This window comes from Mesoplodon mirus (genome assembly GCF_964341445.2).
Source record: "Mesoplodon mirus genome assembly, chromosome: 6".
Classification (NCBI taxonomy): domain Eukaryota; kingdom Metazoa; phylum Chordata; class Mammalia; order Artiodactyla; family Ziphiidae; genus Mesoplodon; species Mesoplodon mirus.
The window spans coordinates 46569587-46583753 of NC_138982.1; the positions used below are offsets into that span (position 1 = coordinate 46569587).

General features: G+C 46.4%; 1 protein-coding gene across 1 annotated transcript; it reads right to left on the reverse strand.

Annotated features, from left to right (window-relative positions):
* Positions 1–3721: 3721 nt before the first annotated feature.
* EIF2B5 (eukaryotic translation initiation factor 2B subunit epsilon) lies at positions 3722–12851 on the reverse strand. The gene is made up of 16 exons (XM_082624629.1): positions 12605–12851; positions 11388–11512; positions 10363–10548; positions 10093–10270; positions 9521–9601; positions 9168–9245; positions 8331–8643; positions 7304–7449; positions 6932–7073; positions 6704–6805; positions 6420–6527; positions 6193–6283; positions 5764–5887; positions 4920–5045; positions 4392–4502; positions 3722–4216 (listed from the first exon to the last, which is right to left on the reverse strand). Exons 1-16 carry the CDS (start codon positions 12812–12814, stop codon positions 4157–4159), a joined length of 2181 nt encoding a protein of 726 aa, XP_082480755.1. The 5' UTR covers positions 12815–12851; the 3' UTR covers positions 3722–4156.
* Between the last annotated feature and the right edge of the window lie 1316 nt (positions 12852–14167).

The window sequence follows — 14167 nt, forward strand, 5'->3', positions numbered from 1 at the left end:
AGAGTGGCCCCCGCTTGCCACAACTAGAGAAAGCCCTCGCACAGAAACGAAGACCCAACACAGCAAAAATAAATAAATAAATTACTAAAAACTCCTACCCCCAACATCTTCAAAAAAAAAAAATTTGTCTTGAAAAAAATGTTTAAATTTGGGGAGAAACTTGAAAAGATGAAAGTATGATTCTGAGTTGAAAGTAATTTTCCTTCAGAATTCTGAAAGCATCACTCCATTGTCTTCTAGCTTCCAGTGTTGCTATTTAGTGAACAGTTTGATCTCTTTCCTAGGCACTTGTTTCTCTTTGTAAGCCTTCAGGAAGTTTTTATCCCTGGGGTTCTCAAATTTCTTGGTGATGTGCCTTGGTGCTCATTCACTGTGCTAGGCATTGGGCGAGCCCTACCCATGTAGAAATTCAACATTTTCTTGATTTATTTAATAACATCACTACCATTTTCCCTTTTTTTCTGCAACTCCTGTTAGATGTTGTACCTTCTGGATTGATCCTTTTATCTTTTTCTCCTTTATCCATTTCATTTTCAAATGATTTCACCTTTTTGTAAGATTTTAACATTATTTCCAAACTTTCCCCTATCCAATTGTATAAAATATTCACAATTAAAAATTCAATAAGTTGAATTATTGAATTACTGAATTTGATATTGAATTATTGAATTTGAATTACTGAATTCAAAAATTCACAATTATTGAATTATTGAATTCAAAAATTCACAATTAAAAATTCAATAAGGATGGGCATATAATTTCCCTCCTATTTGGTTCTGTAGTCCTCCAGTTCTCAGTAGGAAAAGAAAATTCATATAGTTTTTTAATTTCTAAGAGCTCTTTTGTTCTCCAATTCTTTTCATAGCACTTTATTCATAGCACAGTATTTTCCCTGAGTTTTGAGTATAGCCTTTTCCCCTCCTGAAGTTTTCAAAAAGCTCCCTACTTTGTCAGTTTCCTCGGTTTCAATTTTGTTTTGGTCTCCACCTTTCGTATGTTGGAAGTGTCTTCAAACGTTTGGTGGCCTTTAACAGTCTATTCACATGCAAGAGTGAGATACTAAAAATCTGTTTGGAAGTTCTGTCCATGTACACAGGCTTATTAACTAACAGGCTTCAGTGTACGGTGAGCAGAGGAAAGATGGCTTTTTTTTGTGTGTGTGAAACAAAATTATAAGTATTTGTAGGCCTTTTGTCTGCAATTGTTAAGTTAGTTTTGGCCTGGGGGTATAAGCCAGTGTGTGCCGACATTCAGAGCCCTTCCACTCATATACTTTCATTTATTCCCTCATTTTCAATCTAGCCCCTCAATCCCATCCCCACCATGTCTCCTATCGAATCCAGAGGTTCTAAAGATTTATTTTCCCTGAGGTTCTGAAATTTCGTGGTGTTACTTTGTTCATTATGCTGGGCACTCATGGGCTCGTCAGTGTAGAAACTCATGACCTTTGGGTTTAGGAAACCTTCATAGATATTTCTCTGAAAATTCCTCCCCACCATTTCTCCAGACTAAATCTCCAGAGAAGTAGGGGTAATCACTTGGTTGGATCAGATAAAGTGGGGACCTGGGGGAGCTTTTTTTCATACAGATCTTTGATTCTCCTCCATTCCACCCCCAGTTCTCAGCCCCAATCCTTAACCCCCTCTGCTGAGCCTTTTCTGGGTTCAGAAGGGAACACTGGTTTGCTTCTTGTTAATAACCACCACAGCAGGTAGAGCCCATCTCATTCTGCTCTGCTAGGTCAACTTTCACCCTTCCATTTATTTTTTTCCCCAAAATGTTGATGTCTCTCATTCATTGTTGTCATCTTCTGTTTTCCTTATCATTGAGTCACGTGCCTTTTTTGAAGAATTCCTTTGTTAGCATTTGAAAGTGGTTTTGGAGTAAAAAGCTCATGAGTTTTTCTTTTTTTTTTGGCCGCTCCACAGCAAAAGGGATCTTAGTTCCCCTACCAGGACCAGGGATCGAACTCGTGCCCCCTTTAGTGGAAGCACGGTGTCTTAACCACTGGACCCCCAGAGAAGTCCCCAAAGCTCATGTGTTTAATCTGCCATATTTAAATGGAAATCCTTTGCTTTGCTCATAATGTTCCCTCTACCCTTTCTATTTTTTAGGCCACTCAAGTGTCACAATCCTGTAAGCCTTCCCTAATCACTGCAACTAGAAGGAATATGTTCCTCCTAAAAAGTTCTATAGGCCACTTCTGATCTCTGCCACCCATCAGGTATAAATCAGAGGTACCCTACAGTTACTTGTATTTAACTGCCCCTATTAGGTCCATGCCATAACCTTCATATGCTCTCTAGTCACTAGGTCCTGTATTTGACAAAGGAGAAACTGAAATTTACTGAATAAGAAAAGTAAATTAAGTGAAACCCTGGCCAGCCTGTTTTTCCCTCTTTAGAAATACTGAGTAATGCCTCTTCATACCCCTGAGTACAGTTCAGTATCCCCTTCCTCATCTTACTCCTCTCCACTCAACTGAAATGAAGGCAACCATTTTACCTGTGATGTCCAGGAGGGCCACTTGTTACCAAAGACATCTGCCACAGTTTAAGTGTTAACAGAGTAAGGTTTTTATAGGAAAGCAACAAAGAGCTCAAAAAGGTGAGATAGAAGGGCCTGTCTCACGTTTGAGGTTAAAGGAGACAATATAGGTGACAAATTCCAGCTCTAGAGTCCAATAACAAATCCTTGCTCTATCAATTACCAGTTACGGGACCTCTATGAACTTCAGGCTCTTCCATCTGAAAATGGGGATAAGACCTACTTCACAGGGCTGATGTGAAGGTTAACTAAAATAACACATGAAAAGTATTTAGCAAAATGCCTGGGGACTTTCCCTGGTGGTCCAGTGGTAATGAATTTGCCTTCCGATGCAGGGGACGCAGGTTTGATCCCTGGTCGGGGAACTAAGATCCCACATGCCTCGGGGCAACTAAGCCTGTGTGCCACAACTACTGAGCCTGTGTTCCTCAAGTAGAGAGCCCACGTCCTCTGGAGCCCGCACCACAACTAGAGAGAGAAGAAACCCACACACCACAACTAGAGAGAAGCCCGCACGCTGCAATGAAAAATCCTTCATGCCGCAACTAAGACCCGATGCAGCCAAAAATAAATAAATAAATAAATAAATAAATGTATATAAAAAACAAATGTCTGTCATGCAGTAGATACTCTCAATATTAGGGGACAGCCCATTTCACAGGTTCTTCCTCTGTTCTTAGGATATCCATTGCTGGCTTGGGCTTGTATTTGCCTCTGGGGGCAATTTCCCTTCACTGAGACACTGAATATGCTGAAGGAAAAAGAATTCTGGATTATGAGGCTCAAGTCCTTAGCTTTACCCCTGAAGAGTCATGAGACCTTGAGCAAATTCCCTTATCTATAAGATGAAAAGTAGCCCAGCTTCTCTGACAGTAGTACTGGATCAAATGGACAAAGCATGTGACAGACTGGCAGTGGTTAATGGACTTTACATATGCTTGGCATCATCACCCTCTGACAGAAAAGTGTTCAGATTAGGACTCTCTACAGAACTAGGTTCAGGCACACCACTCCAGGACCACAAATTGGCCCACAAAGTCTGGAAAAGAATCTAGGCCCTCTACCACCATGGCCATGGCAATGGTCAACTAGCGAGACACCACAGTCCCACCTAGTGGCCATTAACACCCCTCTTCTCCCTCTCCACCAGGTGTTAAGAAAGGCTACCACATCAGAGGTTCAGAACTCTTTGTTGACCTACTTCAACTGCTGATCAGTCAGGGTTGGAGAGAAACCAAATATACCCCTCTCTGTTTTTTAATATTAACAAATACAAGCAACAGAGAGGGCCAACTGCTCTCTGCTGTTCCCTGAGGGGAAACCAGAGCACAAAGCTGTTCCTCTGGCCTTCCTCTAACTGCAGGGCCTGCCTAGCTCCTCCTTAGGCAGAGCTGTTATCCAGCCCAACTTCCCTCATCTCAACTCCCCAGTCAGGATGGGAGGCACATGGCTGCTGGCGGTGGGAAGAATACTGTAGTTCCAGCCTCTGCTCCTTTAAGTCTCAGCTCAGATGGTGGTCACTCATCCTTCTGCAACTAGCCTCTCACTCGCCCTGGCCCAGAAACCAGGAGGGCAATCAACCACACCCACAGGAGCAGGTAGTGCGACTTCAGTCATCTTCAGATGACTCCTCTTCTGCCTCTTTTAGCCACTGGATGAACCTCTGCAGCTGTAAGGAAGCAGAGTGGAGAGCTACTGAGGGAGGGGCACATAACCCTCCTTTTCTCCTTAGCAGATAAACAGCTCTAACAACCAGAGTCCCAGGGACCAACCACCTGGAGTCTAAGGCCAGGAGCCAGCGAACCAGGCAACCACTGCAGTGACAGGAAGGCAGCCTGACTTACCTGCTGGTTCTTGCGCAACTGCCGGCCCTTGTCAGTTGTATCCCTTTGGCTGAACCAGCTCAGGATTGTTTCCTCAGCCAGGATCTCCAGCTGGTAGAAAGCCATCAGTACCTGCAGAAGGGCAGAAGGCCAGCAGAGGAGATGAGATCTCAGGGGCCTTGCAGGGTTCAGTGAGACATAATGGATAACAGAGGGAGAGGAGGCAAAATCTAGTGCCTCTCTACCAGGCCCTCAGCCTCCTTCTACACACGGAGCAGCCTCCTCCAAAACAGATAAGAATGAGCTGTTCACTCTGATACTGGGACAGGTCTGACTTCTGGAACTATTGCTGGGTAGTGCTTTGCACATTCCCAGGGCAACCTCCAAATGGATGCCTTACTAGTTTGGCTCCAAGGTGTGCTATCCCAGCAATAAGCTGTTAACCAAACTCCATACGGATTCATGTCAGTCTATTTTGTGTCTCCATGGAGGTCACCAAGGCCTGTTTCAAAGTAAATGCAGGACTGTGGGGCTTGACGTGGTACTCACCTTGGCCATGGAAGTACTAAGAGCTTCATGCTCCAGGAAGAAGTCCTCAATGGCTGCCAATGCTTCCAAATGATCAGCTGCACGCTTTATGTAGTTCCTAAAAACAGGGCTCCAGGTCTTGAGCAACTGTGGAAGAAAGGAGAAGTTGCAATATATTCCTGAGCATGCACCTACACCTGGACAGCAAAGAAAATCAATATTGATAACATGGGTCTTTCAAGACAAGACGGGGAGTTCCCTGGTAGTCTAGTGGTTGATTTCGGCACTTTCGCTGCCATGGCCCAGGTTCAATCCCTGGCTGGGGAACTGAGATCCTGCAAGTTACATGGAAAGGTCAAAAATTAAAAAAATTTTTTTTAAAAAAGAAAAAAAGACAAGAGGGAGATGATACAGGTCCTGTGGAATTATGTCAGAGAGACTTGGGAGTGCTGGCAGTCAGGACTGGGGAAAAAGAAATTTCCTAGGGAAGGTGAAGGGGGTCAGATGCTGCAGGCTCCCACAGAATACCTGTTTCCAGCCTAAAGGTTCACCTCATTCTGGGTCAAATCATTTTCAGTCAGACAGTATGACAGTCCAGGTCTATTCTGGGTATAGCTTTGGGGTCTAGTACCGTCTGAATACTGGAATCTCAAAGGCCACTCAGTATTGAACCTAACTTGACTCCCCTGGACCAGCCAAACCTGCCCTAGAACCTAGTCTGTGTCCAGAGGCAAGGAGAAAGGAACCACAAGTAACATATATCTCACAAGACCTTCTACTCCTGATTTCCTTTAAAGTCAAGCCCAGTAAGGATGTATACCTGTCTCCACCCAACCCCTTGTACCCAGCCCCAATCTTTGCTTACGGGAATCAGCAGGGCACAGTAGCGGTTTGGGTCGAGTGGGGAATCCGTGTGTTGCAGGGGGAACTCCAGGACCACATGGCTCAGCACCTGCATCACCTCCTTCAGGCTTATGTTGTAGGCGTACCTGTGGGGAGACTGGGGTGACACCAGGGCCTTCACTGACCCTTTTCAGCATACTGTAGGACTATGACTTTGGCAGGACACTGGGGGAGAGAAAGTCAGATGGAACAACATGGAAAGAGAGGGTTTTGGAAGGAGGAAGTCTATGCTGAGGCAAAAACATAATGTTCTCCTTGCTCCAAATGCTACCGGCCTTGTCCAGTTGGGATGTCGAGGGAACAGGTTCCTATTTGGGGAAGAAGTAGGAGAGAACCTACACCTGCGTGGGATTACCCCGAGGAGACGAGAATAAGGAGGAGCTGCTCTTACTTGAGAGAGTTGATCTCTAGGACTAGATTGTCACAAGAAACGTTCTCCTCCTTGCCCCGCTGTAGAGTTCCCAGGACTTCATTCTGGAACACTAAAATCAAAGCAAGAATAAGTTCATGGGCCAATATCACTCCAGGATGCTTTAAGTCATCCAGTTCTGACTTTATGCCCAACCAAACTGGAGGTTTTCCTCTTTTGTCCCAGACACTGCTCCCCTGGCCACTTACCTTTGATGTCATCCATCTGTGGGGAGCCTGCCCGGCTATCTAGCTCTTCAGAATCCATACTTCGCTCACTTTCAGTTTCGCTTTCTTCTTCCATGTTGATTTTGAGCCCTGAGAATCCATGAAGGGTGAGAAAAGAGAAAAATACTGAAAGAGCCATTGACAGACAGCAATATATCTGCTCTGTCTGCAAAAATAATGAACAAGTAGTCTGATTCTGAAGTGTTCAATCTCCCTCAAAATAATCTGATTTAGAAGGTGGGTGGCAGGAATAAGGCTTAGCTCACCCCACAGATTCTGCCGTAGTTCCTCCTCTTCCTCCATGTTCATGTCTGCTGTTTTCCAGAGGTAGCCCTGGCCTGCAACTCCGACTTCTGCTGGATTGTAACCTGGAAAAGGCACGGATCTTTAGCAAAGGCCCAGTAGAAGCACCAACCCCTTAGGGGGAAACACTGGTTTTTCTATGGGGCAGAGAGACACACAGATAGATGCCCCACACCTGCTGAGCCTCACACCTTTCAGCTTCACTTTCTCCTTTTCTTGGTCAGCCCCAGAATCATCACTGAACTGACCATCATCCTCATCATCCTCTGCATCTGGAGGGTGCAAAGAGATCACCGAGCCCTCAGGCAGCGTGATATCTGGGCCTACCACCACCTGGAGGAGAAAAAAGGAGTGGGTGGCACAGACTGATTAGTGTGTTGGGGAAAAGTACATTCTGAAAAATCAGAGTGACTCTTTTTTAGCAAGCCAAGTAGAAGGCAAATGAAACCACTGGATTGGGACTCTCAATTCAGGCTGGACTGGGTGGACATTAAGGCCCCTTTCTAGCTCAGCATAACCACCACTCAACTTGGGGCCTATGTGCAGTGTGGAACAGGTCTTACCTGGGAAGTGAGGACACAGCGTGGCTTCAGGATAACTTTTTCCTTGACCTCAGCATTGTCACAGAGCACAGACTGACGGATCTGTGCTCCAGCAGCCACTCGGACGCCCTGCCATAGGAAGGCCTCGTCCAGCACCACATTATCACCTGGCTCAGGACAGGAAGGATTCCTGGTCACCCAGGGCCCCAGTTCCAGACCAGGGCCGTTTGTGGAGAATGGGGCTGACTGACATCAGCACAGCTCCCACCCAGCTCTACTACTCCATCCCCATTCACCAGGAATACCCTCTCCCTCTCTAAGCTTGGGCCAGAGACGCCTGACTACCCTCCACCAGGTTTACAACAATTACAGACTATATACTGGACTTAAAAACCTGAGAACCCTTAAGATTTCTGAGGAACCCTTGAGCTCAAGAACCTTATTAGAATTAAATCCATGCCTAAAAGTAGAACCAAATTATTCCACCTCTTCTTGTACATTTTAGAATTAGAAACTTATTGTTCTTCTTTAAAAGGGGTGGTTCCATTAGAAGCATCACTTTCTTATAACCAAAGCAAGTTACTAAGAGTAGAAAGAACACTGGACTTAAAATCAGAACACTCAGATTCAAGTCCCAGCACTACCTCTTATTAGCTATGACCTTGGGTGAGACAACCTTACAGCTTTTTTGTTTATCTATAAACTTATCTATAAATAATACCTACCTCACAAGGTTTTTAATAATGTATGCAGAAGCCCTTTGTAAACTGCAATGCACTAAACAGATATTATTGCATGTTAATTATCCAGTTGGTCCTGAATGTGAATATAGGGTACCCTGGAATGTGAAGAGTCACCCAATAACAGGCTCACAGGCCACAAATTAAAGTATCACTGTTTTTACATCCCTATTTCTTCCTTTATTAAGGCAGCCACTCTAGCTCCTTATTCTCTGGGACTATCCCTCTGTATCCTTTTCTGGAAACACAGGGTTCCCCCAAGTTCCTGCTCCTAGGATGGCCAGCTTGACCTCCCCACCTGTACTCACCAATGTGACAGCCGGGGCCAATGACACTGTTGGTGATGGAGCAATTGCTGCCAATGACAGTGCCAGAGCCCAGGAGCACATTTTCCTCCAGTATGCTGCCATGACCCAGGCTGACCTCAGGCCCTCGGTAGATGTTGTGTCGGGAGTGAGTGCAGCTTTGGGTTGTGCTGTCAGTGAAGTTCGCCTCTGGGGTGAGAGGGTAGACCCATCGGCGGATGACATCAGCGCAGATAGCAGCATACATGTGTAGGTTGGAGACCCGGGCACCATATTCCTTAGTTGTCACATGCATGTGGATCTGGTTTCCTAAGATCTGAATGAGGAGAAAAAAAGAGAGGTCACCCAAGCAAGCAAGAGAGAAAGAACATCCCAGGTATAATTCTATTCTAACTTTCTTAAGTTTCCTATTGCCTCTCAATGTCACAGTCAAGTGGCCTGAGACTTTCCTCTGTATACTGCTTCCCTCTCCTCTCCAGCTCTTTTCCTTTCTCCTAAGGTTTAACAAAACATAAAAGGGGACCAAAACTCCCCCAACCCTGCCCAAGGGAAAACAAACTTTCACATTATGTGTAACGGTGGATGTTCATGTTTTTAGCAATTAATCTGTTGATCTTGAGATGTTTTTAGCACGCCACTGGTGGTCAGATGGTACTGGGGATCTGCCAAAACCCACAAATGAATCTTTTGCTTTTGTGTGTCAGTAGGGTCTATTGTGCCCTAAAAATGGGCAGAATAGAAAAGCAAATGGAGAGAGAAAAAAAAAGGGGGACCAAATTTATCAGCATTGAGATAAAATCACAGCCTTCTTCTAAAGAGGCATTGGGAGACTTTTCTTACCTCCTCATTTACTAACAGGCCTCGCACAAAGTCATCTCGAGTTTGGTAGTCGAAGTTGTCTGTAAAGAGTTGAGCCACCTGTGTGGGGAAGTCAGAGGGGGCCAAAGTTAAGCACTATTCTCTGGAAGCAAACACAAGCCCCCCAGAGACCTATCAGACACTAAGACAGCAGGATATGGGCCAGAATCCCAAAAAAGTCTGCCAATGAGATACTGGGGTCAAGATGATAGCACCTATGTGCTGTAGATAAGAGAAAGAAGGAGAAGAAATATACCCTGGCCTTTTAAGGGGGTGATAATACACCCTCAGAGTTCTACTCTTCAGATGTGCAGCCTTGGCCCTGAGGAGCTCACCTGAGGAGAGCAGATGCTGATATGACAATCAAGTAAATCATAGCGAATCTCCACTCCATCTCCACTGCCCTGGAACAAGCTCTGTGGGGAGAAGTTACAAGGACTTTGTTATTATTATTTTTAATAAATTTATTTTCTTTTTGGCTGCATTGGGTCTTCATTGCTGCGTGCAGGCTTTCTCTTGTGGCAAGCAGGGGCTACTCTTTGTTGCGGTGCGCAGGCTTCTCATTGTGGTGGCTTCTCTTGTTGTGGAGCACAGGGTCTAGGCGTGCGGGCTTCAGTAGCTGCAGAGCGTGGGCTCAGTAGTTGTGGCTCACGGGCTCTAGAGCACAGGCTCAGTAGTTGTGGCTCATGGGCTCTAGAGTGCAGGCTCAGTAGTTGAGGTGCACGGGCTTAGTTGCTTCGTGACATGTGGGATCTTCCTGGACCAGGGCTCAAACCCGTGTCCCCTGTATTGGCAGGTGGATTCTTAACCACTGCGCCACCAGGGAAGCCCCTACAAGGACTTTAACTCATCTCTCCTGCTGAAGCCTGTCACTTTCCCACCTCAAGGACCCCAGATACCCACACACCAGAGGAAAAGAAAAACGTCGGAGGCCTTGGGTCTTCTGGAAATGGAGCACCCGGTTTGTGGCACTATCCACAGCCACTACTACATTGTCCTCATGGCAACGAGTTGGGTGGCTGGGGGATGACTCCTTGAAGATCATTGTCATGACAGATACATTTTTTTCCAGCTTCCGCCTTAACCTGTAAAGGATAGGAGGGAGACGAGTTGCAAAAAAGCAGTCTTAGGGCTCTGCTGGTCCCAAACCTCATCTCTACCATTTTCCCATCCTGACCTGTGTTCTTCCAGGGCTCTGGTAATATTGATGTTTGAGATGACATCCCCATACACCAGAAGGAAGTCAGAGCGCACCAAGGCCTTAGCATCAACATCACGGAGAATATCCCCCAGTGATCTATATAGCTCTGATGTAATTATTCGAACCACGTTGAGGGATGTAGGGCGGCACCACTTGGATTTCCTAAAGGAAGGGAGGTGAGGGGGATGAGTAAACCAAGCATAAATATCATGCAGAGCTTCCCTATTTTTTCTCCCCATTCAACATTCACACTCCTTTGCTATGGCTTTTTTGGGGTTCCTGTCAGCGTCCTTGACTTCAAAGAGGTTTATGAACTATAATTAATGGTTTCAGCATAGTCTGTCACTAGTCTTGTTTTACGGGTTAGAGAAACATGGCTATTTCCTCTCCATACCCTGACCCCTGTCCCTAAACATGGATTTGAACTAAAAATCCCGCTGAGACTTAGGTTATACAAAGTATCCTGGGAACAGACATTTCATGACACTTTTCTCCTTCTAAAGCTCATACCAAATTTAGGAGCTGTTTGATGGAGACCATGCTAACATCCTAGTCTTTATTTCCTAAGCTTCCATAAATCCTGAGATTCACTCTTTTTCAAAAACACTTCGCTAAACATTTGTTAAGTGTTTACTATGTGCGTGGTACTAAGCTAGGCACCAGGAATACAAAGATGAGGAAGAGCTCAATATTTAGAAGCTCAGTGGAAAAACAAAGATATTACTCTTGTAACTTGCATATTGGAGCCTAAATAAGAAGCAAAACCCATTGGGTCCAAACTTTGTAAGTGAGACTCAGAAAAAATCCAAATGCTATTCTTTAATCTTTGTCACAGCTTCAGCTGCTCACCTCTTAAGTGAAGAGAATGCCCTTAGACCTTATGATGGGATCCAAACAGACACATTTTTCTCCCTCATAATCTCCTCTTATTTAGTTATACCCATCCTAAGGAAACTGGGAAAAAATGGTGAAACATTGAAAGAAAAGTTGCAGAGCCTTACAATAAATGTTCCTTGATTTGGGGAGCCTTCCAGCAACAAAAGACAAAGGTTTCCTGTACACCTGTGGCAGTCAGAAATTCCAGAGTGTAGTCAATTAGCGCCACATTGGCCAGGGGCAAGAGGACCTGAGGGTAGGAGATGAAAAAAAGTCATGAGGGTCCTCTGAGTATCATTCTTTCCCCCATTTCAACCACAATTTTCACTCCTCTATCAGTATTTTCAAACACTAGTTTTACTTTATCTTTCCTATTTAAAACTAATCAGGCTGCTGCCTTTGATGTTCATGGCATACTCTAAATATCAGAGTCTAATGGGTTGCAATTTGGATATAGTAGGAATGGAATCTACTTGCTTAGCATCAGACACAGAGCTGGTATAGAACAGCAGACTACCCCTGACAAAGGATAATATAGAAATCAATTGCATCTCCAGAAGCTTAAGTGCCACTAATGCTTTTTTTCCCATAAAATTTCCTTCCTTGACCCCTTTCTAAGAGTCAGGGACTAGCCATCCCAATCAACTATACAAAATAAACAGCCATTAGACTATTTAGAGGGAGTGGGGAGTCAAAGAGGTTTTTCCTGAACTGAATGCAAGTCCTTTTCTTTGAACTGGGGACTGCTGAATGACCCAGCAGTCCCTAGGACTAGCTCAGTCCAGTTCCCCAGTGTCTAGACAATACTGAGGATGCGGGCAACCAGCCACTGAACCCGTTCTGTTCTCCTTTTGACAGATAGTACTAGCTGTCGCTAAAACCTGAAAAGAAAAAAAGCACAAAACAGCTGTTACTATGCAATCAGACCAGCCTGCTCTTTTTTTAGGCACGTGACCTCCCTTTTGGAGGCAAAAGGCGGTGACAGTCCCTTTCACCTAAGGATTTCTCTTTCCTCTACATAAGAGCGGCCCAGCCTCCTCTTGAGACACTGAATCCCCGTGTGAAGGCTTCTCACAAGCACTGCTTCTCTTCATTAGCCCCTGCAGGCCTCCCAAACCTGAGGTGGAGAGTGCCCAAATCTGCCGGCCACTCACTTGGTCAGGCAGTCTTCAGGGCTTCAGACGGTCTCTCCGCCTTCCTCCTAACCAGATAAACCCGATTTCTGGGAAAGACAGTGGACACAAGTCCTTCCAGAGCGCGCCTCACTAGGCAGCCGAAAAGATAACTTGCTCTAGCTCCGCCACCTCCGGGCCCTCTGGCAGCTTTCGCGCGCGGCGCTCACCCGAGGCTGGTCCTTGGAGATGGGGAAGAAGCGGCGGTTGAAGCTGTCGGCCACCAGAACTGCTTGTAGGGGCGGCGGCGGTTCCTCCTCCGCCCCTCTGGCTGCCCCACCGCCGCCGCCGCCGCTGCCACCGCCTGCCGGCCCGCTGCCGCTGCGCTTGTTGGGCCGACCGGCCACCACACCAGGCGGCGCCACCACAGTGGCCGCCATCTTCTTCTCTCACAGTCACCACTTCCGCTCGGAAACTGCCACGGCACGCAGTAGGGGACAAAAAGATCCAGCACTCGAAATGCGAAGCGCTAGCGAAGGGAGGGCGGGAGGAGCTGAGGAGAGAGGAATGCGCAAGCGTCTCCCCTAGCCTTGCCAGAAGGCCGAGCAGCAAGGAGCACGGCGTGGGGCCCTGCGGCGCTGGTGGCCGCATGTTGAGGCGTCCGGGGTTGGGGTCCTGTGGACTGCAGACTCCATCTTCAAGTATCATCGGCCGTCATTTGTTCGTGAGCAAGCTGAGATTCTTGGGGGATAATGAGACTCGTGTTCTCTGCGAAGCGGCCAGATCCTTTCTGGATGTGTAATCTTCTCCGCTCCGAGCATGTTAAAAATTGTGGTCCTCCGTTTTCATTCTCATCACCTAATGTGACCCGGCACCCTGAGGAGCTCAGAACCGAGTCAGACATTCCTTTCCCTCAGGGCACTCACAGTCTACATAAATACAGAACGTGGAATAGAAGGGAGAGTAGAAATTCTATTAAGCGCTGATCGTGGCGGGGAATGATACAAGCATTATCACAGTTCGTCACACATCTCTGAGAGAACATTTTATTCATTCGTTCAACAAACATTTTTTTTTTCTTTTTTTTTCTTTTTGCGGTACGCGGGCCTCTCACCGCTGCGGCCTCTCCCGCTGCGGAGCACAGGCTCCGGACACGCAGGCTCAGCGGCCATGGCTCACGGGCCCAGCCGCTCCATGGCATGTGGGATCTTCCCGGACCGGGGCACGAACCTGTGTCCCCTGCATCGGCAGGCGGACTCTCAACCACCAGGGAAGACCTCTTTTGTAAAAAATTTATTTTATTTATGTATTTTTGGTTGCTGTGGGTCTTCGTTATTGCGTGCCGGCTTTCTGTAGTTGTGGAGAGTGGGGGCTTTTGTTGTGGAGCACGGGCTCTAGGCACACGGGCTCCAGTAGTTGTGGCACGTGGGCTCAGTAGTTGTGGCTGGTGGGCCCTAGAGCGCAGGCTCAGTAGTTGTGGCGCACAGGCCCAGCTGTTGCGTAGCATGTGGGATCTTCCCGAGCCAGGGCTCAAACCTGTGTCCCCTGCATTGGCAGGTGGATTCTTAACGACTGTGCCACCAGGGAAGCCCCAACAAACATTTCTTCAAGTCTCAGTGGGGTGAAGTTCACCAAGCTAGTAAGTGGAAGAACTGGTGTTGGAACCCGATCCGTATGACATCATAGCTCCACCATCTTTCTGCCTTGTGTGGATAAAAATTTATTATTTTATGATGTCTTCATTTATTCATTCATTCAGCCTATCAGCATTTACTGAAACTCTACTCTGTGCC